Below are 27,919 nucleotides of genomic sequence, written 5' to 3' on the forward strand. Positions count from 1 at the left end.
GTGATTCTATTTTCCAGTTGTTTTTCATGTGTATTTTATATCTACAGCAAGACTGTAAGTCTGCATGGGGAGAAAGTCATATGCTTCTTTGTGTCCTGGTACAGCTCCAAGCCCAGTTCAATGCATGGACTCACACACACGCTCAAAGCACTCTTGGCAAAATAGAGGAATAATTTTGGGCCCAGCCTTCAGGACCACTTGTTTCACAGGCAGGCTTCCTATTTTATAAAAGAAATTTTTAACACTATTACTATAAAGAAAACAGTTACAAGACAGTATTTTTATTTTAGGAAATAGGCTAATTTTGCTAAAGACAATAATATCTGCAGGCCTGCTGCTGTCCAGGACTAACCAGTCCTGTCCAGATTCATGATATTATGAGATTTACCTGCTTAAGATGTTCACTGAGGGCAATTCTCAAGCTGCCGTTCCTTCTGTTCAACATCTCACAAGTCATGAGGGTGTAGAAGATCGCAGTGCACACCAAGGGCATACAGAAATAGAACCCAAAGAGCCACCAGTCCTTTACATCTTGGTAGAACTTCAAAGTGAAGAAAAAAAAAAAAAAAAAGAAAAGGGGGAAGCAGAGTCATGTCAATTAACTGCATCATGCTTCTAGTAGCTTCAAGATATTTAGACTTGCAGATGAATTTGTAAAATCATACTCTCTGGTTGCAGTAATAGGTTTGGGGGTGGTCCTCAAAACTCAATTAAATTGGAAACTTCAGAAATTATCTGGTCTTTAAACAGCACATAAAGAAACTGCACTTATAAAAATTATCTTGACAAGGATACTTTTCATAGATTGAAGTTGGTTTCAACTACACAATGAAAGAGCCCTAATCAATAAAATAATGTTCTTTTAAAGCTCATAAAACATGATTTTAAGACAAAAATATCTATGTTTATCTTTATTTTTTGATGAACCTCAACATTTTGTTAGCACCTGCTTTATTTTGACTATTATGGTGAAAGTGTATTTAACTTGAAACAGTGAAGGTTATGAATGGCTTATCTGTGTAGCTTTGGTGAACAGGGGTTAACCCTCTGCCTGGTATGCCTGCTATGTGACCTCAAAGCCAGCCAGTTTGAACATCAATGACTATACTCTTCTCTCTCCTTTAATACTTACCACCTGGAAACTATTGAGGCAGCATACCTAAACTGAAGGCATATCTGGCATTATCTGACCAGGCAGGATTTATAAATACCAAGATTACTCAGTTTTATATCTTTTTAGAGAAGAAAACTTAATGCCCTATAAAAATGGAAAATGAAAAATGATATCTAAATTCTTCCCACAAAATTAATTACCAACTTGGGAAGAAATGCTTTTTCTTTCCTTATAATGCTTCTTCAGATTGTTAATTTACTAAGGACAATGCAGTTCCCACAGTAAAAAATAATCATGCTCCTCTATAAAAAATGGGACAGTTTCCGAATATAGAAAGAGGCTAAGTGGGCTGCATTTATGACATGTCTATTAAAATCATCTAAAAATGGTTCCTCAAGATGAAAAGTTTGGGGCAGGAGTTCTTGACTATTTTTATGCCACAGACCCTTTAGGAAGTCTGGTGAAGACTATAATCCCTTCTGAGAGTAATACTTTTATATGCATCAAATAAAATACATAAGATTGCAATGGAAACCAATTACATTAAAATGCAGCTATCAAAATATTAGAAATTAAATTTTGATATAGTAATGTGTGTGTTTATTCACAAATAACAAACCTAATGGTAGTCCTAATAACTACCAAACTGTTGAAGTGTTAAAGTTCTGATGAGCGTAAATGATATTTCGAGATTATACAGTGTTACATGGTATGAAAATGTCTGCTATTTTTATTAGTGAAAAAGTCATGGTACTGTTAAACATTATGATGATTTGTTGTGTACATTCATTATTGAATGAAATGATAAATTCAGTTAGAAGTTAGTGAAAATAAACATGTCATTTCTTTTCCATCCAAGTTCACAGATCTCTGAATTCTATCCTCAGGTTAAGTGCAAACTCCCAAAGGTGTTGGTTTATTCTAAACTACTTACACAAACATTTCTCTGTTCCCAACACACTGTAGAAAGATTTCAGTCCTGAACTTAGAAAAAGTCAGAAGCACTTTATCTCTCTTTTTTGAAATGCAACATGAACACTCCTTTGAGCACCCACTCTCCCTTTTTTAGTATCCTCTTTTTCCTAGTGCATTTGCTGGCTGGGTGCAAATGACCCAGAAGCAGCTGCAGAGGGTCTGGAGGCTGACTCTTGAGAGGGCTGAATGGAGTCCCTTGCCCCCTCCATGGCAAAAGCCTACAGAGAAACAGGTAATGCATCTCTTTGGAACTGATGTCATCAGCAAGGGTAACGAGGGGTCTTCTAACAGCCTAGGATAAAGTTGAAGAGCAAGAGTGGAATAAAGAGGGGACATAAATTTAGAAAAAAAGGACAGGATTTCAGACTTGGAATGAACTCTAAAAGATTACCTGTTCAACTCATACCCTTTATTACAATCGTCTAGGCCACCCATGCCCGAAGGGTACCTACCCTTTACTTGAACACATCTAGAAAAAAGATTCAGTCTTTACGAAGCAGCCCTTTTCGTTGTGTCTGGCGCTAATGATTAGTAAGCTCCTTCTTACAGTGATCCTCTTTTCTGTAACATTTGCATATGGAATATCTAGATTGCTTATTCAAACTGCCCAAATTTTGACAATCTCCTACTGTCTACTTTTTCACTTTGAAGACTGACCCAATAAAAATCTTCAATTTTAAATTACTAGTTTGGCAGTTTTCATGAGCACTTTTAATTTTAAAACAAGAATTTCCAAGGAGGATAACTGGTCAACTGTAAAACCATGAGTTCTGTGAATTTTCCAAGTTGGGAAAACATACCTTGAGATGTCTATAAAGACTTACATGTGGAATGTGAGCTGTATGAAACTTACATCAAAGCACTAAATTATGCTGATTTAAGACAAATACGTATCCTTTTGGTTTTCCTCCTCAGTCCACATATAACTAGTTTTGCAAAGAAAAGATCCATTTTAAATACGTTTCCTAAAACAGTCATGTGATTAAGCTTTTCAGAAAAACATTAATGTGATCAGGTGTATTAAGAAAAATAACAATTGGCCAGGCACGGTGGCTCATGCCTGTAATCCCAGCACTTTGGGAGGCCAAGGCGGGTGGATCACGAGGTCAACAGATGGAGACTATCCTGGTCAACATGGTGAAACCCCGTCTCTACTAAAAATACAAAAAATTAGCTGGGCATGGTGGCACATGCCTGTAATCCCAGCTATTCAGGAGGCTGAGGCAGGAGAACTGCCTGAACCCAGGAGGCGGATGTTGCGGTGAGCCGAGATCACGCCATTGCTCTCCAGCCTGAGTAACAAGAGCAAAACTCCGTCTCAAAAAAAAAAAAAAAAGAAAAATAACAATTGAATTTGTTAAACCAAAATTTTGTTTTTAAAAGGTCAACAATTTTATATTATTTGTATATTAGAGAAATCATACTAACATAAGTACATGTAAGTACTACTCTCTACTTTGAATTAGTAAATCCATCTTTAAAGAATGCAAGAAATATCCTTCTCCCCAAGTGACATAAGATAAACATCAGCACATCGTCCAGATGGAAATTGTGTTATATTCATTATTATAAAAACAAATAGTGTATAAATATATATGCACACACATCTAGTCCCTCTTAGTAAATTTGGTATTCTTAGTAAATTTGGTATGCTTAGTGGTTTGGTGCAAAATAACAGTTGTGTCTACCATTGTGCTATAATACAAGAGTGAAAGCCAAAATAACTGTTCCATTCAAGAATGTAGACACAGGTTTAACATCTACTCTTCATGCAACTGAAGAATATTTGACAGAATAAACCACACTTGGCATTGTGGTGATGTCATCAAGTCTCAAGATGGTGAAGTATAATGGAGGAACTCCTCCCTTCCCCAGTTAATTCCTTTTAAATGATTAGTACCTGCATGAATTTTGATGTGGCATTGAGCATACAGGTGTTATGCTGTTCACCCCTGTATTCAAAGGGTACCATGACGAAGCCAATTGCTTCAGGAATGGCCAGGATAAAGGACAGGATCCAGATTGAGACTATTTCAATGGCAGTTACCAAAGGAATTCCAATTCCCTGAACACGACTCCAGGAGGCAACTGCTCTGTACCTGAAAAAAAGGGTAATGGAACCAAGTTGTTAGGAATTTTTTTTTCTTTTCATTTATTTATTTATTTTTGTGAAAAAGAGCCTGTGGAAGGAAATTTTAAATGTATTTCAATGAAACAAAAATTGTAAGTGCTGGGAAGCTCCTTCTCATTACCAATATCAGTAATTAGCTTTTTAGGAATTTTCTGAGTCTTGGTATGAAAAACAAGTAGGGCTTTAAGAGTTCCAGTCATTTGGAAATCAATTGCCTGGTGGGCCTGAGTCTGATGTCTTTATTTGGTCTGGTGAAATCTTAAGAGAGCTTAGAGTGTGGTGGTAACAGACAGTTGTGCCTATGTTTCTTAAGCTGGGGGAGAAACTGAATGAATGGGACGGATCATGAAAGCTGCTGGTACTTATTATAGTAATATTTTATTCCTCTTTATAAAATAAAACAAGAAAACTTAAAGCATTATCTATGAAGTGGGCCTAGATATCCTTGAGTGAATAATGACCACAGATATTCCATTATTTCCTCCCTTCTTTTACCCTCAAAATATGAGCACAGTGGGCTTGTACTAGGTGGCAGTTTTAGTAAATACATATTTGTGGTAAATGTCAAAGAGGGACTATCCCATTATGGCCCTGTGCTAGAGTAGATAAAACTTATTTAAAGATACTTTGGTTCCTAGTCTTTAGGATTTACAATCTAACAGAAAAGAATGGTTCATACAGAGTATATGATATCAGTGTAACTCAGCAATTATATCAATCAAAAAACTGGTAATAAGAAATTATGCTCACCCTTTTTTTACTTCAAGATAATATTGAATAATAAAAAGATTATTTTAAGATAATAATCACATTTAAATGTTATATCTAAGGAAGGTTTAGCTTAGAAATTCAATGCTCTTTGACCTGATGTGATGGTCTGATGCTAACTGCTTTTAGACTATTAAGAAGAGACCTGTGATGTGGTATGGTATTTTTGTGGCCTCATTCCTGAAATTTTTGTTGCTGCTGTAATGGAAAAGAAACATTTTCTTTTTATAGTTTTCATTAGATAGTGCCAGAAGAAGGCTGTAAAACAGACTGAATGCATTGGAGACAGGTGCACATGGGTTTGCAGGACATACAAAGTAATGTAGAAGATTAATCAATAAGGCCAAGGCAACATGCAAGCTACCCATATCCACCAAGATGAGCCCCCATCAGTTATATTTAGTGTACTGTCTCAGTATATTTACACAGTACATCTGTGAAAAAACAACTCTTAGAGTTATGCTGACTGATTCTTCACCAGAATTGCCTAGAGATGAGCATCTATAAAGTTGAACATTTTATGATGATGCCACATGGCGTATATATAGCATACTTTGCTGGAGAAATGTTTTGTAAAAGGTTTTTAGGGTAAATGAGATTTATGTACAAGAAAAATCTCAAAACAAAGTCCAGATTATTTAAGATGGGCTAAAATACAGCTATGCAAACAGACCAAGAAAATCCTTTTATGATATAACCAAGTTTGAATTTTAAAATGCATGATTATTTCCATAAGTTATCCAGTGGGATAAAGACTGTTGTTTATTTTTCTTTGTTGCCTTATTTTTAATTTTTTTTGAGATGCAGTCTCACTCTGTTGCCCAGGCTGGAGTGCAGTGGCGCGATCTCGGCTCACTGCAACCTCCACCTCCTGGGTTCAAGCGATTCTTCTGCCATAGCCTCCTGAGTAGCTGGGACTACAGGCTACCATGCCTGGATAATTTTTGTATTTTTTTTTTAGTAGAGATGGGGTTTCACCATATTGGCCAGGCTGATCTCTAACTCCTGACCTGTGATCCGCTTGCCTCAGCCTCCCAAAGTGCTGGGATTACAGGCCTGAGCCACCTCCGCCTTGCCTTCTTTGTTGTCTTATTAGACTGGCAGCCTGACATCCAGTAAAAGCAAAGACGAATGGAGATGGGATGTCTATATCCCAAGGCGGTCAACTGAGTTACATCTGTTTCTTTTTCCCTTCTCTCAGGTGGTTTATCAGGGAAGGTGATTTAAAGAAAACACCCTATTTCATCAGAGAGTAAGAAAGCCTGATTTCCTTGTCAGGGTTTGGGGTGAAAAGTAGCTTAAGGAATAAAATGTGCTCAACATGTACTTATGATGAACATATTGACAGACCAGTTTCACTTTTTTAAAGGGCCATGAGTTCCCAGAATATTACACATCCATAATCCAATGTAAATTCAACATTTATGAATAAGCAGATGTCATTTTTAGAGTCTAGTTTAGCAAATAATTCATAATCGGTCTGCTCCTTCATTAACCCACTCATTGAGTATTAGAATATTTTCCATTTATAATCATACCAATCTTGAAAATATCTCCACAAGATAAGGGGAAAACAATCATAAAAGCAATTAGAAACAGTTATTTGTGATAATGGAGGTGGGGAAAGGTATGGAAACCATGAAATCCTGGATGTTTCAAAACGGGTATCTATTTGGAATATAATGACACAGCATACTGACACACAAATATGCTCTTCTTATGAGGTGCAATTATAAACAGCCTTCCTTCAGTCAGTATGTATATCCATCTCTTTCTATTATATAGACATCTTCACTTGTCATGGAAAACCTGCAAGTGTAGATTCCACCACTGACAACTGGTATTCCAGAAAGAATCCCTCCTCTCTGAAATGCTCTCTTCACTTGGCTTTTGCCACAGTTTCCCGGTTTTCCTTCTGACTTACTGGGCATTCTTTCACATTTCCCTGGTTGGACCCCCTTTCTGCACAAATTCTTAGCGTTGGACTTCTCTGAGGGCTTAGTGCTCAGATGTTTTCTCTATCTATGCACTCTCTTTTGGTGATCTCATCTAGTCTCATGGCTTTAGTATCATTTATCTATCTACAGGTAATTCCTAAATCGATAACTCTAGCCTGCTGACTCACCTTTAACTCTAGACTTCTATATCCAACGGCCTACTTGTGAGTTCCACTAGGACATCTAATAGGCATCTAATCACTCCCAAATCAGACTCCTTGTCTTCCTTGCTGCTAAGCCTTTCTGCAGTTTTCCCATCTCTGGCCCCATACCTTGGGTTAGACTTCACTTCTCTTCCGCCACACATCCTTCACACTCTGTATGAAAAGAATGGTTCATACACAGTATATGATAGAAATGTAACTGAATGATTATGTCAATCAAAAAACTGGTAATAAGAAATTATGCTAACCCTGTTTTTTTACTTCAATTTTTAATGATAATAACAATCACATTTAAATGTTATGTCTAAGGCAGGTTTGGTTTAGAAATCCTATGCTCTTTGACCTGATGTGATGGTCTGATGCTAACTGCATACATCCAAATGCAACCACTTTTCACCATTTTACTTGTTATCGCAGTGCCTTGGTGATTGCCGCAGCTTCCTCACTGATCTCCCTGTTTCCACGTTGCTCTGCTATAGCTTACTCCGAACACAGCAACTGGAGTGAAGCTGTTACATCAGACCGTAGCACCATCTGCTCCAAACCCCCCAGTGGTTTCCCACCCCCGTGAGAATGCCCACAGGGGTCCTGAGAGCGGTCTCCTCACTTCCTTCAGGTTTTTTCGCACTTATCGTTTTTCACAGAAGCCTTCTTCTGGAGACCCTACTTAAGTTTGCCAACTCCGCCTCCAGAATCATCTCTCTCACCCTGATTTATTTTTCTCCATAGCATTTACTACCATGTGATCAACTAAATGTTGTTTATTTATTTGGTTTATCATCTATGCTCACCCCTCTCCTTTAGAATATAAGCTCCTGGCTGGGCATGGTGGCTCATGCCTGCAATCCTAGCACTTTGGGAGGCCGAGGCGGGTGATCATCTGACACCCTGGGCAACATGTAGCCAGCTCTACAAAAATAGAAAAATTAGCCAGACATGGTGGTGCGTGTGTGCCTATAGTCCTAGCTACTTGGGAGGCTGGGGTGGGAGGATCCCCTGAGCCCAGGGAGTTCAAGGCTGCAGTGAGCCCTGATCATGCCACTGTACTCCAACCTGGGCAACAGAGTGAGACCCTGTCTGAAAAAGAAAAAGAAAGAAAGGAAGGAAGGAAGAAAGAAAGAAAAGAAAAAAAGTAAAAAAAAGCATATAAGCTTTATAAGGGCTGACATTTTGTATGCTGAATAAATACCTGTTGAATGAGGGTCTTTTCGTTGGTGTTTTCATGCATGTTACCTCACATATACCTTATTTAATTGACCAAAGCTAATGGCACACTACATTCTGACCATTTTCTTATTTTTCAAGCTAGCCACGAATTAGGCCACAGATTAAAAGCTAATATCTTTAGAGGTCCGATTCAGTAATTTAAAGGAGGGATCTATGGGCTGATCTTTCTGCTCCATTTGTTCCCGTTGGGAACCTGAGAACTGGCATCTTGCCGCATTCTCTGCCTGGTCTCCAGTGAACCTGGGGAGTCTGGACCATGGCTCAGGCCTGCCAACTCCTGGTACAGCCTTTTCCCATGACATCACCTTGTATCCTTTCATGTGATAGGCCAAAATAAAAATATAAAATACATATTTTATTCATGTAAAGAAGTTTGTTAGTGTGTGTGTTTATAAATAGATTTTTACATGTTTTTAAGGCCAGAGGCGTTTAATGCATGCTTATTAACTCTTGAAGGTGTGGTCTGGGACAATCATTAAGTTTAAAAATTTTTATTATTGAAAGAACTTTAAAACATTATAAAATAAAAGTTGAATTCAAAAGACACTTCAACAACATCTATTTTTATTTTTCTTATTATTTTCTTGTTTTTATTCTCATAGGCATAGTTTGAATAGACTATAATCACATGACTCACAATTTTTAGCTTTAGCTTTATTTACATGAAAAATACTCTCGTTTGTTTCTACATGGGCATGGCACTTATCAATTGAATGGCTACACAGTATAACAAGATCTTGATATAATTTACTTAAATCTGTCTTCTATGTTGACATCATTGATAGTGTTTCACAGTCGTGAATAAGACACCTATAAGCTTGTTTGTACACACAATTTCTTTTTCTGAATTATTTTTCTGGATTAATTATCTTGAGTGGAATTACCGGATCAAGGGAATAAACAGGTGGCTCACATACCTTAAAAAAGAAGTTTCTACCAAGTGCCTGTCAATGAATGCTTGCCTGTGTTAGAATTTATTATTTATTTTTATTTGCCACTTCCATAATGTGCAGTGCCACTTCTATCTTAACCTTTGCACATCTTTAATTCACAGCAAAGTCGATCATTTGTAATGGTTATGATTTATGTCTCTCATACTATACAGAGGTTTGGAGGCTAAATACTGGCAGGAAGAATTCTTTTTTTGAGACAGGGTCTTACTCTGTCATCCAGGATGAAGTGCAGTGGCACAATCATAGCTGCAGCCTCAAACTCCTGTGCTCCCTTGAGGAATCCTTGTACTTCAGGCTCCCAAGTAGCTAGGACTATTGGTGCCCACCACCATAGTCAGGTAGAGACAGGGGTCTTACTATGTTGCCCAGGCTAGTCTTGAATTCCTGACTTTAAGCCATCCTCCTGCCTCAGCCACCCTCCTAAGGCACTGGGATTATAGGCTGAGCTACTGCAACTGCTTGGCCAATTCCAGTTTAGAAGAGAAATATGTTGCGGTGACTTAAAAGAGAGCTGCAAATGCTTTACCACTTCTTCAGCTGAGTTCTTTTTTCTTTTTGAGATGGAGTCTCGTTCTGTAGCACAGGTTGGAGTGCAGTGGCACAATCTCAGCTCACAGCAACCTCTGCCTCCCTGGTCCAGGTTCAAGCAATTCTCCTACCTCAGCCTTCTAAGTAGCTGGATTACAGGCACAAGCCACCATGCCTAACTAATTTTTGTATTTTTTTTTTAGTAGAGACAGAGTTTCACTATGTTGGCCAGTCTGGTCTTAAACTCCTGACTTCGTGATCTGCCCACCTCGGCCTCCCAAAATGCTGGGATTACAGTCGTGAGCCACCGTGCCCTGCTTAGCTGAGTTCTTAAATTAAGCTGGCCTGTGATTCCTTTGATCAATTGACTGTGGCTAGAATGATGTTTTGCCAGTTCCAGGTCTGGCCTCTGAAAGGAGTGGCAGGTTCACATTGAAGCCTTGAGCCTGCTGGAGCAAAAACTTTGAGAGGACCCTGAGACTGCATGTCGTGGGAGAGGGACTCTGCTGAGCTCAGACTTCCTGCTGTCCCTGCCAAGGTGCCAGCCATGTGTGAGTGTTTGTACCCCTGACACAAGCTCAGAGCCAGCCGAAGTCCACCAACCCCAGCAGAAGTGACAAGGAGCTGCAGAATTGCCCAAATTCCTGACCTTCAACATAGTGAGATATGATAAAATGGTTGCTGTTCTGAAGTGCTAAGTTTCGGGGTAGTTATGGAAGAGAAATAAGGTAGCAAAATGAACCAGTTCCTTGATCTTGACAATAGAATAAGATAAAAGAATAAATAACTATGTGCAATGCGAATGGACCCCCAGATAAGATCCCATTGGCTTAGCCAGCTTGGACTTTGTCCAGTTCCCAGCTCATGTCTTCTGGCTCAGACCCTTTCTCTGGGTCTTCACTCTTGTCATGAAGCAATAGAAAACGATAACACTAGGAAAATAAGGAGAAACCAAGTCCAACTCTAACAAAGAGGTTTTTCCGAAAACCACCTTCATGTTTCTTGAGTTAGGATATATCTTTGAGACTACCACAGAGACCACTCAGCAATTATTTGAAACGATGGGTTCAAAAACTGACACCAGCTTTTCAGGCATATAAAACAAAGCTGACTTATTAATGGATCTTTGTAACTTTTCCAAATATCTAATTACACATCACTCTTTTAAATAGTTGTTAAAAGAGGTTTATCTTTTTACAGCCTTCTTCCCCAGGCAAGTTTTAACAAGTTGGATATGTACCCAGGCCTTTTTACTGGTCTGACCCCATCATCATCATCATCATCTTCCACTTTAAACATGACTTTACAAAGAACAGCAGTAAGCCCTCCTACCCCACTCCTGCTGCTGCTTTTTTTTTGGCCTCCAAACAAAGTAATGTATAAAACTTGTCACTTACAGGATGTAAAAATACCTATTTTAATAGCTGGTAATGGCTGGTTATTCATTTTTGTTGGGAAAAGTTTATTCATTTTAGAAGTATACTGCCTTAGAATTAAAATATTTCACTGAGAAAGCTGGATAGGGGTCAAAATTTGTTTTTGAATTTCTTTAGTTCCTGTTTTATCTTTTTCTCAAATGACTAAGGATGTGAAGTTAGATTTACGGAGGAATTATTCAAAGTACAAAATTATTTTGAAATTATTCAAAAAGACAAGCCCATAGTTAAAATTAGCAATGAAAGCCTACCTATTCTGGTAGAAATCATGTGCTTTCTCTTACAGTCCTGTTTACCTTATTCAGATTAAAAGCTGATAGCGAGAAAGCTAAATATTTTCTTTGATCTTACATCTTTCTGTAATCATTGATTAATGAAACAGTAAATAAATACTATAGAACTTGCTCTCTCATTGTTTTCTTTCAAACAACTCTGAAATGTGAGATAATAATTATATTTTAAAAATGCTGTGTAAAAAAATCATGGGAACACTTTGTCCTGGGCCATAATTTATTCAGCTCATAAAAAGAAAGCAGGAATTCACAAACTGCAGCAAGTTCCAAACTCTTTTTATTCCTTGTTTTATTTTGCAAAGAGTGTGTGTGTGTGTGTGTGTGTGTGTGTTTTGTAGTAGAATATAATGCAACCGAATGAAGAGATAAAGCAGTGGAATCTTATCTTCAAGAATTAAGTGGGAATGATTCATTCTCTCATGTGAAAGCTTTTGAAATAGAAATGTCAAATAGATTCACTACATACAAGTCCTGAAGCTTAGGGTCAATACCAAGTGAAATGTAAAAATAGTCAAGTGTGGGTCTAGGGAACAGAGACTCATTAGTTTATTTTCAAGGAAAAACCTTTTGGATTAGGGCTGATTTTTCTGAGAGTGGAATTTTAAAATAGTTCATCTCCTTGAACTACAACTCAGATCAAATCTTAATGAGATAGATTCTTCGTGTTATTTTGATATGAGATAGATTGTTATTCATGTTATTTTTTTCTTTCTTTTTCTTCTCTTCTTTTCTTTCTTTTCCTTCCCTTCCTTCCTTCAGTGCTTTCTTTTTAACTAAGAATGACTCACATTTCATTTGATACACAACGAGTTATTGTGATGGAACATCTTATTTATTTTTCTTCATGCATGAGATGAAGAGAGGAGGTGGTATGGGTGAGGTGACCCTACACTAGATAAAGGAATCTATGACCTAACTTTCCCCCATCTCCCCGACTCAACACTGGCATGATTGAAGCTCAGCACAATGATACTCAGAGAGATTCCTTCCCCCAAGGAAGAAAGAGGAGGCAGAACAAAAAAGTAAGGAGGAACCAGCTCTGCCCCCTGGGCCTGTGAGAGAGGTGACAAATATTTCCCAGCTGATTATTATTATTATTTAATTTTTATGAATGCTTAATCTGAAGGTTTTAAAATATGATCTCTTAAAATAAATTTATAATTTTATCCAGAATTTCTACTATTCTTTTTAAGTTCAGAGGGGTCTTCCTTCCCTTTCCAGAGATCAAAAAGATAGTCTATTTTCTTCTACTGCTTTACAGTATAAACAAAAATTAAAATTCTAAGCCCCTTCAATGACTGGATGGACCCCTCCTCTTGTCCAAGGGGATTTCAAAGAAACCTAAAAAACTAGTTCAGGCCACGATGGGAAGGGGATATTGGATCTGCCTCTTTACACTCTCCTCTGTTTGGAATTCAGGCCCAACTGGCCAGCATTAACATTAAAATCGATCTTAAGACTAACAAAACAGACTCTCTGTAGCAGTGAGATACCAAACCATACTCTAGTATAGCAACATGACAGAGAGAAGGCCCTAAAAGAAACAGGAGTATTTCACTCCAAAAGATATTTCTTTGACCTGTTTTGAAATGGCCGGGTATAGCCATCTCTTGTGGGGAAAATTCACATTCTGTAGAGAATTCCATTCCATTTCTAGGACTTTTCCTGATCCAGGAGAGATTTAACTAAGAGTCTGGTACCTTTTAAGATTGGATAAGAGACATTTACCATCTATTCTAATACTACCTGGAGGCTTCATCTACAGAGAACCTTGGTTTACACAACCCCCCTTATCTTAAACCCAAGCACTTCTTTCTGCTGACTTCAAATCTTTAGGCAAAACTTAACTCTTTCAACTAAATGCCAGTCAGGAAATCTTTGAATCCACCTATGACCTGGAAGCACTGCCCTGCCCTCCTCACCCACCCTTCACTTCAAGATGTCCCACATTTCCAGGTGAAACCACTGTAAACCTTACATGTATGGATTTATGTTTTTGCCTGTAACTTCTGTCTTCCTAAAATGTATAAAATTCAACTGTAACTCAGCAACAATGTAATTCAACTGTAACCTTGGGCACAGGTTCTCGGGACCTCCTGAGGCCGCGTTGTGATCTTCACATTTGGTTCAGAATAAATCCCTTCAATGATTTTTCAGAGTTTGGCTTTCTTCGTCAACAATGGTTTGAGTTTTTTACGTGCTTGAGTATAGTGGTTAAGAATGCAGACTACCAACATTTGATTACTGGGCTACAATACTTAGTAGCCATGCTGACTTGATTAATCTTTCTTTCTTTTTTTTTTTTTTTTTTGAGACAGAGTCTTGCTCTTGTTGTCCAAGCTGGAGTGCAGTGGCACAATCTCAGCTCACTGCAGCCTCCACCTCCCAGGTTCAAGCGATTCTCCTGTCTCAACTTGCTGAGTAGCTGGGATTACAGGAACCAGCCACCATGTCCAGCTATTTTTATTTTTAGTAGAGATAGGGTTTCACCATGTTGGCCAGGGTGGTCTCAAACTCCTGACCTCGTGATCCACCCGCTTTGGTCTTCCTAAGTGCTGGGATTACAGGGGTGAGCCACTGCACCTGGCCCTTGATTAATCTCTTTCAACCTCATCTTCCCTATCTGTAAAGTGGAGATAACTATAGCACCAACTATCACAGTTACATAATTTTTTTTTTCCTTTGAGATGGAGTCTCACTCCATTGCCCAGCCCGGAGTGTAGTGGTCTAATTTTGGCTCACTGCAACCTCTGCCTCCCAGGTTCAAGCAATTCTTGTGCCTTAGCAGGACTACAGGTGCCTGCCACCATGCACGGCTAATTTTTGTATTGTTTGTAGAGCTGGGGTTTCACCTGTTGGCCAGCCTACTTTTGAACTCCTGACCTCAAGTGATTCACTTGCCTTGGTCTCCCAACATGCTGGGATTACAGGCATGAGCCATCTCACCCAGCCCTAAACTAATTTTTGTAAAGTATTTTTTAATAGGGCCTGACAGTAATATTCAATAAGTGGTAATCATTATAAATATTATTGATACGTAGCATAAGACTTTAACATGCTTTTTCCCTCAGATGGCTAAATAGCATTATTTATTAATACATTTCTCCTTCACCCATTATATTCAAAATGATTTCAGCCTATATTACTAATACATGCTTGTGTATTCCAGCACCTGAGTCAAGTTTTCCCAGTGATTTGTCAGTGTGTTAATGGGTTTGCATTACATTGTTTAAAACACTGTAGCTCTATAGCATTTAAAATGATCATATAGGTCACTGCATTCTAGCTTGGGTGACAGAGAAAGATGCTGTATCTTAACAAAAAGGAAAATCATATAGAAAGAACGTGTGTAGGACACATTTTTTTTTCCAAAGTGTCATGATTATTTTTCATTTCTTCTCTCTACATGAATTTTAGAATTATAATTAAAAAGTTTAATTAGATATTATAATGAAAATAAATGGTTACATCTCTGAAAGAAATGGTAACTTGATGATATGCAGCTTGATGAATACAGGAAAAATTTTACTTTTATTAGTAATGTAATAGATGCAATTGACTGCCTTTAATTTTTAGATAAGATAACACTTTGAATGAAAGAAGAAATGATGTTGGGATACTGGGAGTGGGAACATCAGAGTGAGAATTTATTAGTGAATCAAATTCATGTCATAAGTGTTTATTCAACTTTTTAGAGAAATGGGCTAAGGTACCATGATCTATTTAGTCAGGTGGAGATTATACAGTGGCCACCTACAGTATGTGTTTTATGCATCAGCTTTTAATATCTAATATGATCTAGAAGTAACCCAGAGAGACCCTAGATTTCCCTATAAATCACTGAAGAGTCTCAGTAATCGGTGATGAAATTATTTCTAATCTTAGTGTTTACCATTGTAATGGGAATATTTTGTCAACAGTATGATTACAGTTTAAATTACTAATGAAAATTTTTTTGTATTTTATCTTTAAATACTAAACAGTTTTATTTCATGTTTCACAGTTATAGTTATTTATTTATTCATGGGCTCAGGTGATCCTCACACCTCAGCCTCCTAAATAGCTGGGACTGTAGGCATGCATCACTATGCCCAGCTATTTTTTTTTTTTTTTTTTGTATTTTTGGTAGAGACAGGGTTTTACTATATTACCCAGGCTGGTTTCAAACTCCTGGGCTCAAGAAAGCAGTTCACCTTGGCTTCCCAAAGTGCTGGGATTACTAGGTGTGAGCCACTGTGTCCAGCTGCCATTAATTTATATCAAGGATACCATTCTAATTACTGACTGAATGCACATTTTTATGTTTTAACAGTAACAATTTTGGTCCTAACAATAATATAAGTGTAAACTAACAGAATATCTGTAAACACTTTAATGTTCTTTAGGAGAGTGGGCCTTTTATTTCTATAATTATGAGACTCTGGTTCCCTCATAAAGTGATTGTCAGAGAATGAGTTAGCATGGAAACCTCTTCTAAATTGTATATAGGCCAGTTAAACAGGCCATTATACACTAGTTGTGTGAGATTATATTAAAAAGAGCACCACAGAATGTGTTATAAAGTTTGTAATTTCATTCTTTATAATTGATACTATGAAAACCAGAAGGTAAAGAAAATACCATTTAGAAGTTCACAGAATTCAGAAGGGCTTCTGTAGAGACCTCTTAATGATCATGTGTGCAGATTCTGGAAGGACTTCAGGATATTTGATGGGTGTTTCAGAAATGGATAAAGGGATGCTTCTGGTTTTGCTCTCTTTAAAACTTATGAAACATTTCAGGGATTCAAAAAGACAGGGAGAAGAACATAGCAATATGGTCACTTACCACTCACTCAAGTAATTTAACATTACAGATATAATTGAACAGTACCATCATTTTTTTTAATGATAAATTTACCAGGTGAAATACAGGATTTGCATATCCTGGAATCTCCTTTTCACAAAGTTTATTCCATCTAATATGTTAATTTTTCCTTTGTTGCCAAAAGGGTGTTAAATGAGTATTATTGATAAAATGCTCTAGGTACATAATTGCCTGATCCAAAGATGGCTAATAATCAGCAAATATGGAAGGCAATTTTAAACAGTAAAAGCAAGATGGTGGAATGTTTTAATTCACTTGAAGCTAATTAACAACTGTCCTAGGCACCAATTCTCTTGACCTCTCCTCTTTTTGAGAAAAATGCTTTTCTAAGCTTAGCAAAGAGCAAAGGGAAAGAGCCACGTTACCTGTCAACACTAAGAGCGCAGAGGTTGAGGACGGTGATCCCCACTGAGGACTTCTGCAAAAAGGGGAACAGCTTGCAAAGAAATACGCCAAATTCATTTTGATCAAAAGGCCAGCGCCCAGCCAGCAGCTGAAAGAAGGAGACACAGTGGTAAGAAATGGTAGAGCTGGCATGGAGCATGTGGGCACTTACATTTCTAGTTTTGCGTCCCAACTTCTAAATTTTAGTCATTGTTCTTTTCAGTTAGCACTGTAGCAAAAGAGTATTACTATTGTTATTATTTTCTTTCACATTTTAAGGCCTCAGCAATTTTTAGTCTGGAAAGATATAGAGAATATATTATAATTATTAGTATATAGTAACATGAATATATTATGATATATATTTAATATATAATTCATACTTAATATATATTAAATATATTATAGTTATATAATACAATTTAATAACAGAAGAGTTGTGCCTTTGATCTCACATCAGCTAGTCATGCTGCCTACTTTTCAAACAGTAGCAAAAGTTTGGGGTTCTGGGAGACAGCTCAATTGAGAAGCAGGCAATGGCTTTTTATCTATGCTTACCAAACCATGTGTAAAGCAAATCATTTCAGTACTGGCATTGGCAGGTTATATTATCTCCTGACAAGCAGCCAAAACTATGAATGAAAGGTGAGGGAGAATATTGGAAAAAAACAAAGTGGTGGAGAAGCTACTAATTTTGGCAGCTGGCTAATAGCTAAAGCCACTTTGAACTTACCTTATCCTCTGCACTTAAGGGGCTGACTCTGCTTTGGTAGATGTGATGTAAGTGATTTTTCCCTATTTAGGCTCAAACGGTCGCCTTACTATACAGACAAATGTGGTTACCTTGATCTGTTTGTAGCATTTGCAGAAAAATCTGTTCTTCCATGTTGACATTTTCCAATCTTGTTTGCAAGGCAAGAGTGGACACCCTCTAGTGGCTGTGATGGGTAGCAAACACAATTTAACAATAGCTACCAGTACTCTGTATTTGTCTAATTAGGTATTATACTAGGAGCATGGGCTTAAATAATAGCTCAGCTACTAAAAGGGGGAAGAAAGTTCCTGCTGAACATATGATGCCTTTTCAAGTGTAAAATGGTATTGATTTCCTTTTTAATTTTTTTGTTTAGTAACTCAATTTAAACTTAACTCACTAGGAAACAGTATCCTACTAACTTGACAAACACGCCTTTTTCTCTTCTTTTGTAACGTTTTTTGCCATGGTGACTCTAAGATAAACTTTGAATTTCTGTTCTACTATTTCCAAAAGATGATGCGAGGTTTAATTTCATGGTCAGTATGGTCCAAACACGAGTCCATTGAAAGAGATTGGGAAACCAGTACCCTGTAGATAAAGAATCAGAACCTATGCATTTTGAGAACTTGGTTACACAGCATAATCTCTCATTCTGTTATTTTGGCTAAGACCCTATAGGACTTATTTACAGAAGTTTTTTCTCTTTAGTTTTAAAGCTTAGTTCCCTTTCTTCTAAATAGTTTTCGAAAAGAACATTTTTCTTCAATCCAATTGTGCCTCTGGTTTCTTCTTCATCTCACTATAAATAGTCTCGATTGGTGTCCTCTCAAAATTTCCTCATAAACTTTTGTCCAAGGACAACCACACAACTCTTCGCACAAACACTGCATTTGTTTCTTTTGGTTTTCATGAAGCTGACAAATAATTATGCCATTGCTAACTGCTGGTTATTGTTGGTTGCACTTGTTTGGTGCAAGTAAAGACATAAAATACTATTTCTGGGATGAATCACCCTATCAAAACAAGAAAACCTGAAAACTACTTTTTATAGAATAAGAATGTAGAATTCTGGCCCAGAATTATAATTCTTCAAAGACCACAGATATGTAATTAAAACAGTGTAGGCACTGTGACGGGATATGCTCTGGAACCATTGAATTGTTTGTTCATTCCCGGAGATTAAGAGGACCCTGATAGCCACATGAATGGATTTCCCAATTCACACATCTAACAATGAGAGAAAACAAAAAGATGTTCTTGCTTAATAAGGGAGACTGTGAAATCATGTAAAGGTCTAAGTGGCGAGTGCTAAGAAAATGATCCAGAAAAACCACAACTGAACATGGATTCTCTGATACTTCCCCTCTCAATTTCCTTTTACATGCTTCCTTAAACTTTTAATTAGGATTAGGTTAGGGTTAGGCATAAAGAAGGACAGAAAAGAAAGACATCATGGAATCAGTGGGCAGCAAAAAGATCATGGAATTGTCTTTCTTTGAGACAAATAGGGGTGTTGGTGGTGGTGGTATTTTTCTTTTTCCTAGGAGTGAGCATTGATTCTTCTTGGGAGTTATAGATAAAGAGGCAGGAAAGAAATCATTGGAGAATGCTATTAGGTGTAATCCCTGTGTAGACTTCCCTAACTTGTAACTCCTTTGTTCTGAAAGGACATATGGGTAGTAAGTATCCAATGCTGCTAGGAGGAAATTAGGCCCCTGCCTCTAGGCAACATCCCCCTTTTTTCCTTTTCCACTCTGGTCCCATGCGGCTTCCTCAAAGAGGCCCTCATTAACTATCTAACCTTAAGTAGAACCTGCTTGTTAATCTCTTCCATGGAAATAGTGTTAGAGCAGTTCTACGTTCAAAGGCTCCTTTCAGCTTGCTTTGTTGTAGCAAAAGCAGGAGGCCTCAAGGAGGCAAACAGTGTAGCTCACTTTGTTTTCTCTTATTTAGCAGAAGCACTTTGGAGCTTCTGAAGGACTACTGGGAATGCATCCTGTTATTTACTAGCACTTAAAATTAAAAATATAATACAAAAGATGGTAAAAATTAAGCTGTATAAAAGCTTATGTAATGAAAGGTTAAGTCTCCTTTCCAGTGAAGGCCCCCAAACTCCCTGCCCAAAGGCAACAACTGTTAATTGCTAAGTGTGTTTTCTTCCGGAAAACATGCTACATACATAGAAACATGTGCCTTTAAAAAAAAAAAAAAGATAAAGTAAGTGGGAACATATGGAAATAATATCTTTTAGTAACCTATTATGATCTTTTTTTTTTCCCAAAGTAGTTTTCTGGAGAGCAATTCTATTGCTTAATTAAAAGGTTTTGATTTTTAAAAGCATGTTAATGAAATAGAGCAATAAATAGGTAACTGGAGAGGAATAGAGAGGTCCTAGGAGAGGAATAAATAGGTAACTGTTTAGAAGAATACATCCTAGACCTTGGCAAAAAAACTCACTAATTTCATTAATGTTAACACGCTCCTGTCAACGAAAAAAAAACCAAATGAGTCCGACAAACTGACAAGTCGCATTGGTTCAAAGGGTTAATCGGACACCTCAGGTCAGTCATAGCTTATTTTTGCTACAAAAGAGAGTATGTACCTTCATATTTATAATTTTCCACCCTCATATTTATAATTTCCAAGGACATTCATTACACAGTACCTAGCACATAGTAGGTGTTAGATGAATCAATGACCCCAACTCATTAAATCAGGGCAATATTTTCATAGTTTGAAATGAGATCGTATCAATTTTGCCCTGAAAACACATTCATCCTGTAATTTATTTTCTATCTGAAAGTTGTTTATCAGTGTCTCAAAGTAGTGTTCCCACTCTTTATGTTGAATGAAGCCTGCCATTAAGTTGTTTGAGATAGTGCGAAAATTCTGTGCTATTTAAGAGTCTAGGCTGCAGAGAGGCTGTCACTCACTCTTTGCTTGAAGATACTTCACTTTTGGCTGTTGAGACTGCCCACCTTCCTAAGAGCTGCAGGGCAGGCCCTTGGAGGTGAGGCACATCCCGTGATCTAAATGCACATCATATTCTTCTGTTCTCAAGTAGATCATGGAAGAACACCACAGAAAGAATCACGGAAACACAGGAGGCAATCTGCTGAGCAAGGATTTTACATGACTTTGTTCTGTCTCTGCAGATTTTTCTATAATTGAAATATAGTTAAAGCCCCGATCCCCACCTGAAAATGAAAGCACTTCTAACAGCACAGATTAATACAGAAATTTTGCATTTGTGTGGCTGATTTGGATTGTATAAAAATCAACATCATAAAATTGACAGTCTGCACTTTTTAACCTGTCAAAAACAGATTTAGGTAAGAACTTTTACCATATGATACACTGACATGCACCCTGTTTTTAGAATGGATAGAGCCAAATGCAGGATGTACATTCATCAATATAGTTAGTGCAATACAAGATCTCACTTGGTTGGGACCTCTTAAATATAAGGAATATACCTGTTTACATCAGTTTTCTGGAATATACCAGACAACCAGAAAGTAAACAAAAATGTAAGGAGCCAAGTAATTGTGAAATTTATGCCCTAAAACTCATGTGCTTTAGTCTTCAGTAAACTGCCTGAGTCTTCACCACAGGGGGATTTATTCTCACTTTACACACATTGCTGTAAAGCTTAGCTCTCACTGTGCTCTAGCCCATTGTACATCCACAGCTATTCATTAATAGAGACTCTCCAGAGGCATAGTTCTCAGTGTTGCCTGTATATTATAATTATTTTGGGAGTTCTTAAATATCCCAGTTCCTTGGCCATCACCCTAGGCCAGTGCTTATCAACCAGGGAGCAATTTTGCCTGCTTCAGCTGGGGGTGGGTGTGCTTTTGGCATCTAGGGGTAGAGGTTTGGGATGCTGCAAGACATTCTGCAATGTACAGGCCAGACCACCCCTGCCGCAACAAATAATCATCCCACCCAAAATGTCACTGGCGCTGAGGTTAAAAAACTGTGTCCTACTCCAATGAAATTAGATTCTTTGGAGTTGGGACACAGGCATTAGTAGTCTTTAAAGCCCCCCAGGGGATTCCCAAGGACAGCCAAGGTTGGGAGTCATTGCTGTGGAGAAGCAGCTCTCAAGACTTAGCAGCTTCAGAATCCCCAGGAGGGCTCACTGAAACACAGATGGCTAGGCCCCATCCCCAGAGTTTCTGGTTCAGTTGGTCTGGGGCAGGGCCTGAGAATTTGCATTTCTAGCAAGTTCTCAGGTGATGCTAATGCCGCTGGTTCACCAGCCATACGTTGAGGATAACTGCTCTAGAGGCACTATGGTCAGCCTGGCCAACATGGTGAAACCCCTCTACGAAAATTAGCTGGGCAAGGTGGTGTGCACCTGTAATCCCAACTACTCAGGAGGCTGAGGCACGTGAATCACTTCAACCCGGAAGGTGGAGGTTGGCATGAGCTTAGATTGCACCACCGCACTCCAGCCTGGGTGACACAGCGAGACTTTATCTCAAAAAAAAAAAAAAAAAAGTTTGGGGCCATGTATCCTGCATCCCCTTAGGCTCTCACCCAAGTAGTCCCTAAAGACATCAGCACATGAAGTCAGAGTACAATAACAGATGTTCTACTACCAGGCCTCGCCAGCTTAGCACTACAAAATAAGGCTGTTCTCCCCTATATTCAAGATGGTTGTGAACCTGTAAGACTTAGGTTCAAGTACAAGATTGACCTGTTTCTAACTGTGTTACCTTGGGTAAGCCAGTTCTGTTGGAAGTCTGTGTCTGTGTATTTGTTAAATGTGGATAGTTCTCATACTTGCCACAAAGATGTGATACCCATTTGGGGGGCTCAAATGAGATAATGCATATGAAAGAATCCTGCAAACTAAACATATACCACACAAATGTTAGTTATTTTGAACTGCTATAATTTGTAATCATAAACTGAAACATATAATTTATCCACAACCATAAAAAGAAGATAATATAAATGAACTTACGTGCCTTTATCCATTCCAGATGTTAATATCCCCTGCTACTTAGTCCTATTACTTGGACATTACTGTTGTTATTGTCATGGCATCTTAAAATGGTACAAATAAAACTAAGTGGTATATTTTTCTTTGTGCTAATTTTCCTCTCACCCCATCCTGTGAGGCTGAGGGATTCTTCTCTCCTTCATCTCCTACCCGTCCTAGACAGGAAGGAGGGATTTACAAGTACAGTCTGTAATAGCTGCAAACTTCAAAGCAAAGAAAATCTTCTCTTCCCTTCAATATGAATCATTATAGGGTCACTTGGGGACATGACTGACCAGGTATGGCTTCAAAAACTGAGCTTCTGAGGTTTTTCTTTCTTTCTGGGGGGGGACTGGAATGTAAAAGTTGGTACCTAGTCGACTCAGTAGCAATCAAAAACATCTTCCAACAGCACAGAATGAGGTGATTATAAAGCTTGTGATGCCCAGGACAGGCCATTCATGAGAACATGCTCTCTGGCCACTGCAGATCTCAAAAGAGATACTACAAAATAAGTCACCGTGTGTGACCAAGGATAGATTTTGTTCTTTTGTTATGCTTTTGTTATGTAATTGCTTCAGGATTGAGACAGAGCGTTCATACAAATGTCATAAAAGTATGGCGTCTACCCTATCCCCTATCCATACGCCTTTTCCTTTGAACAGGCTCTTGCCCTCTGACCAGTCCAAGAATTCAGGATGTATGATAAATGCAGAGTAGAGAAGAAATTCTGTAAATGGTTTTGACTGTGGTCTTGAGTGCCCTCTATGAGCTGGGGGATGGAGAAGTCCTCCTTTTATTCAAGACAGCTTGCTTGGCACAGTAGCTCAGAGTGTGGGCCCTGAAGCTGGACTCCTTGGGCAGACTGACCCAAAGCTCTGCTGTCTTCCTGACCTTGTGACATTGGCTTGTTAGTTAACCTCTGTGCCTGTCAGTTTCCTCTTCTATAAAATGAAGATCGTTCTGGTAGCTACCGCAGAGGATTATGGGCCAGAGAAAAGAGAGTCCAGAGGAAGGGCTTAGCAGAAGTGAGTATCTGGAAGTATGAACCACAACCATTGATGGTTCATGGTTATGGTCACCCATGGTCCAAGTCACCAGGTACAGGCTGGTGGCAGGCCATACAGGAACAAAAGACCGTGCTGTCTAGGAACTCAGTTCTAGAAGATAGGCACAAAATAATGGCTCCTCAAGAAGCTCTAAGCAATATTCTTTGGGTGTTCCACAGAAAGAGAGGGTGGTGTGACCTAACAGTAAATATAACAGGCTTGGGTGCCTTTGTCCCCTGGCATGACTTAGACACGTTAATTGTTCCTCTGGAAAACTGCAGATAAAGAGAGTGCCCATGCATATGGTTGATGTATTAAATGAGTTAATACATGAAAAGCACTTATAACAGGAGCTGATCTATAGCGAATTACAAACTTTAGTTCCTGTAGGAGATGGATTCTGGGGGACTGCTTCTTGCTAAAATCCATTTAGATGGAAAGAGATGGAATTGTTGCTACTCACTAACCACATCTTTCACTATCGAATATTCGGTGTTTCAGTTTCTGCTGTGGTCTTAACTTTTTAGAATCTGAAGTATATAAATGTTAATAACAAGGTGGATGAGAGGAAACAAGGAGAAAAGAACTTTTAAAGACAGGGTTTCAGAGCCATGAAGATTTATTTCTTCAAGGAAAGACTGTTCACCCAAGACTTGTGCTTATCACCCCTGAGAGTCTCAGTCACCTGAAGGATAGGAATCAAAAGAAACATCTCTTTTTAATAACTCTCTTTGTTGTAAGAATACCAATCCAAAAGTGAGGAACTTGAGGCTTCTACTTATTTTGTAAGCATACAACCAAAGGATCATTGGATGGTGAAGAATGGAACTTTAAAGAAGAAAAGTTAGGTATCCTCAATATTGAAATTGTAAGGTTTGTGCTGGTTATATGTGTCAGTACTTTAAAGTTTAATTCATAATGGAGAGAAGATTCATGCTAGGAAGAAAAAAACTCTGATTTTCCTGGAATAGAGGAAAGATTGTCCATGTGGAGCCCTGTATTTTGCTGTAACAATGTACAAGCACATTTTGGGGCCTTATTGTGTATCTGGGTCAGAGCTCCCTTTGTAGAAATGTGTGCTCTGACCTGGACATGCAATAAGTCCCCCATTTTTTTTTTTTTGACTTTCCACAAGACTTCATTTTTTGCTTACAGAAAGTGCTGTGCAGGTTAGGCAACTCTCCATGGCATCTGTTCTCACTGCAGTGACTCAGTAATAACTTTGATTTTGATCCTTGGACACATAGTTTCCCGATCTCTAGGTCAGGTGAAGAGAAAAGCTGGAGGATCACACACTGGCTCTGTGTGGAAAAGTTTAATAGTTGATTTTAATCATCAGTCTCTATGGTCGGACATGGTAGTGCCTATTTAAAAGAAACAGGCAGGCAAAACCAAAGCAGAACAAAGTAAGATGAAGCAGACTAATGGAGATCCCCACATACAGACTTAGGTAGTGGATCCCAAAATCTTATCAGTGATATAGGTGATGATGAATAGGAAATAGGGAAAACAAATGGCATATTTGAAAGCATGCAGCTGATTTAATGATCTAATGTATACATTCTGAAGAAACTTGAGTTCTTTATTGTAAAGTGTGTCATATGGTCACAATTATCCTGAGTGTAGTTGGAAACAATGAGCCAGCAAAGATACGGTATGCAGCATGAGCAAAATAATGCCATATGCGTATTTCAGGAAAAGAAGAATAAAGTGGAATAAAGTTGATGCTCTTGCTGACTTGATAGTAAATAAGGTTGAGGTGATTTTGAATATTTAATAACAGAAATTCATTAGAAAATAAAACTTCACAATTAGTCATAGTTGAGGCATAAAGCAAATTAGACAAAGTCAGGATGGCTGTGTTACTAATCATGTTATGGAACTTCAGATAAGAATGGCGTACATTTTAATAATTCACTCACTAACGTTTTAGAAGCCAGCCTGTCTTCTAGGGAAATGCAATTTGTGATGTTGAGAGTATTAAAACCACAAAAGTTCTGTTGAAATGCAGAGATGCAAGGATGGAACCCACTGAAGGAGAAGTTAGAAATACTTAGCTCCCTCCTCTGCCAAAGAAGGAATGTTAGGCTAGAACTAGATATTCTCTGAATTCTCTGCCAGCTCTGAAATTGTGTGATTATTTTCATATCTGAACTCTAGTCTGTAACTAGTTTCTCTTAAACGGTTATTAACTCAATTTATCCCTAAACTAATCTTTACCCTTCCCTGCTTCCCTGTACTGTATATAATTAGTTTTGCTTTCTCAATTTCTTTTCATTCTTCACATGAAAGAGTGCTTTAGTCCTTTTTTTTTTTCTAACTAAAAAGATTAAGGATGTCAGGACTTGGGGAATCCCACTGAAGCTTTGAGACTATTTATTTACCTTGAATATATGAACAATATTTCATTACCCTCAAAGGAAAAGCTAAAATAATAGTAAATTTGTCCAGTGAGCTGTAAGCATCATATTATATACACAATTTGAATTATATATGAAATGTAGAAAACATATCAGTTAAGTGGCTATTTTAAGCTTCCAACCAGGGATCTGTTATAAACAATAATATAGAATTAAAGCTTTTGGAAAAAGTTGTAAAAATTAGTTTGATATTACTTTATGTCTTAAGGTTATTTGGAAATGAAACATTAGGTTGTACTAGTTTAGAATGATAAATTTTTGCCTAGTTTTACTGCTAGTCTTGAGGTTTGATATATATTGTATCTCTACTATAAGGATTTTGTTTATTTTTAGTAGAACAAATTTAAGGTCAAATATATCAGCCTACAGTGACACCAGGTTCCTTTCCTAGACACTTATCTACCCAGAGAGCCTTCTTTTGCCATTTTCTTGAGATTAGGACCAGTGTTCTATTTCCTTTCCATCTCTCTCAAAGGACTAGATACATTTTTCCACATGTAGCAATTACCTAAGAAATATTGATTGCCAAGAAAACCAGTCTTTTAAGGAAATGTTGTAAAGACAAATCTGGTAAAAACTGTTTATCTTAGGTTTTAAAAGTTACAGCATTTTACACTTGTATAGGAGCTAGGAGACCATCTAGATCATTGGTCCCAAACCTTTCTGGCACCAGGGACCAGTTTTGTGGAAGATGATTTTTACACGGACCTGGCAGGGGGGCAGGATGGTTTGGGATTATTCAAGCATATTACATTTATTTTTATTATTATTGCATTGCAATATATAAGGAAATAATTATATAACTAATAATAATATAAAATCAGTGGGAGCCCTCAGCTTGTTTCCCTGTGACTAGATGGTCCCATCTAGGGGTAATGGGAGACAGTGACAAATCATCAGGTATTAGATTCTCATAAGGAATGTACAATCTAGATCCCTTGCATGTGCAGTTCACAACAGGGTTCATACTCCTTTGAGAATCTGATGTTGCTGCTGATCTGACAGGAGGCAGAGCTCAGGAAGTAATGTGAGTGATGGGGAGCAGCCATAAATATGGAGGAAGCTTCACTCGCTTGCCTGCCGCTGACCTCCTGTTGTGTGGCCAGTCCCTAACAGGCCACGGACCAGTACTAGTCCATAGCCTGGGAGTTGGAGACCCCTGATCTAGATCACTGGTTCTCTCAGTGTTGTCTGCAGACCACTAGGAACCTTCCGTGAGGTCTGCAAAATCAAGGTAACACTCAGAGATTATTGTCTTTTTTCACCGGTTGACATTTGCACTGTTAGTACAAAAGCAGTGATGGGTAAACTGCTGGTGCCTTCGCATGAATCATGACACTGGCACCAAACTACCTAAAAGTCGTTGTACTCTTCGCCATCACACATTCTCAGGAAAAAGCTGATGGTGCAAAAGAAATAGAACTTGAACAAAGTCATAGGATACAAGATCAATATGCAGAAAACAACTGCATTTCTGCATACTAGCCATGAAAAATCTAGAAACAAAAGTAAAAAAAAATCCATTCAAAACTGTACTAAAAAAGAATAAAATAGTTGAGAGTATATTTAACAAAAGAAGAATCAATATTATTAAGATGGAATTTCTCCCCAAATTCGCCTAAAGGATCAGTGCAATTCCTATCTAAATCAAAAAAACCTAACACATTCAACATAAAATTTACATAAAAATATAAAGGATCTAGAATAGCCAAAACAGTTTTGACAAAAAGTAAAGTAGGAGAACCTATAGTACTTATTTTAAAGCTTACTATTAATATAAAGCTCCAATAATTAAAACAGGATGGTATTGGCATAACAGTAGAACAAAGGTCATTGGACCAGAAAGAAAGTCTAGATACAAGCC

At 37.9% G+C, this 27,919-nt stretch overlaps 1 protein-coding gene and 1 long non-coding RNA gene across 4 annotated transcripts in view; one reads left to right on the top strand and one right to left on the bottom strand.

Moving 5' to 3' along the window:
• LOC144581741 (uncharacterized) overlaps window positions 1-2,341 on the top strand; it is a 100,297-nt gene extending 97,956 nt beyond the window's left edge. Inside the window, exon 3 of the long non-coding RNA XR_013532869.1 lies at window positions 2,201-2,341. This is a non-coding gene — a long non-coding RNA (uncharacterized LOC144581741). The remainder of the gene's footprint in view (window positions 1-2,200) is intronic.
• The window catches only part of EDNRA (endothelin receptor type A), a 63,658-nt gene that overhangs the window by 8,163 nt on the left and 27,576 nt on the right, over window positions 1-27,919 (bottom strand). The window contains exons 3-5 of one of the 3 annotated variants that reach the window (XM_002745424.7): window positions 16,818-16,945; window positions 3,990-4,188; window positions 389-541 (exon numbers count right to left, since the gene is read on the bottom strand). In XM_002745424.7, coding sequence (XP_002745470.1) covers window positions 389-541; window positions 3,990-4,188; window positions 16,818-16,945 — 480 coding nt within the window. Of the gene's footprint in view, window positions 1-388; window positions 542-3,989; window positions 4,189-16,206; window positions 16,946-27,919 lie in introns of those variants that run through there. The other 2 variants (XR_013532868.1, XM_035292864.3) reach the window with 2 other exon arrangements.

The sequence above is a fragment of the Callithrix jacchus genome, chromosome 3 (assembly GCF_049354715.1).
Source record: "Callithrix jacchus isolate 240 chromosome 3, calJac240_pri, whole genome shotgun sequence".
Taxonomy (NCBI): domain Eukaryota; kingdom Metazoa; phylum Chordata; class Mammalia; order Primates; family Cebidae; genus Callithrix; species Callithrix jacchus.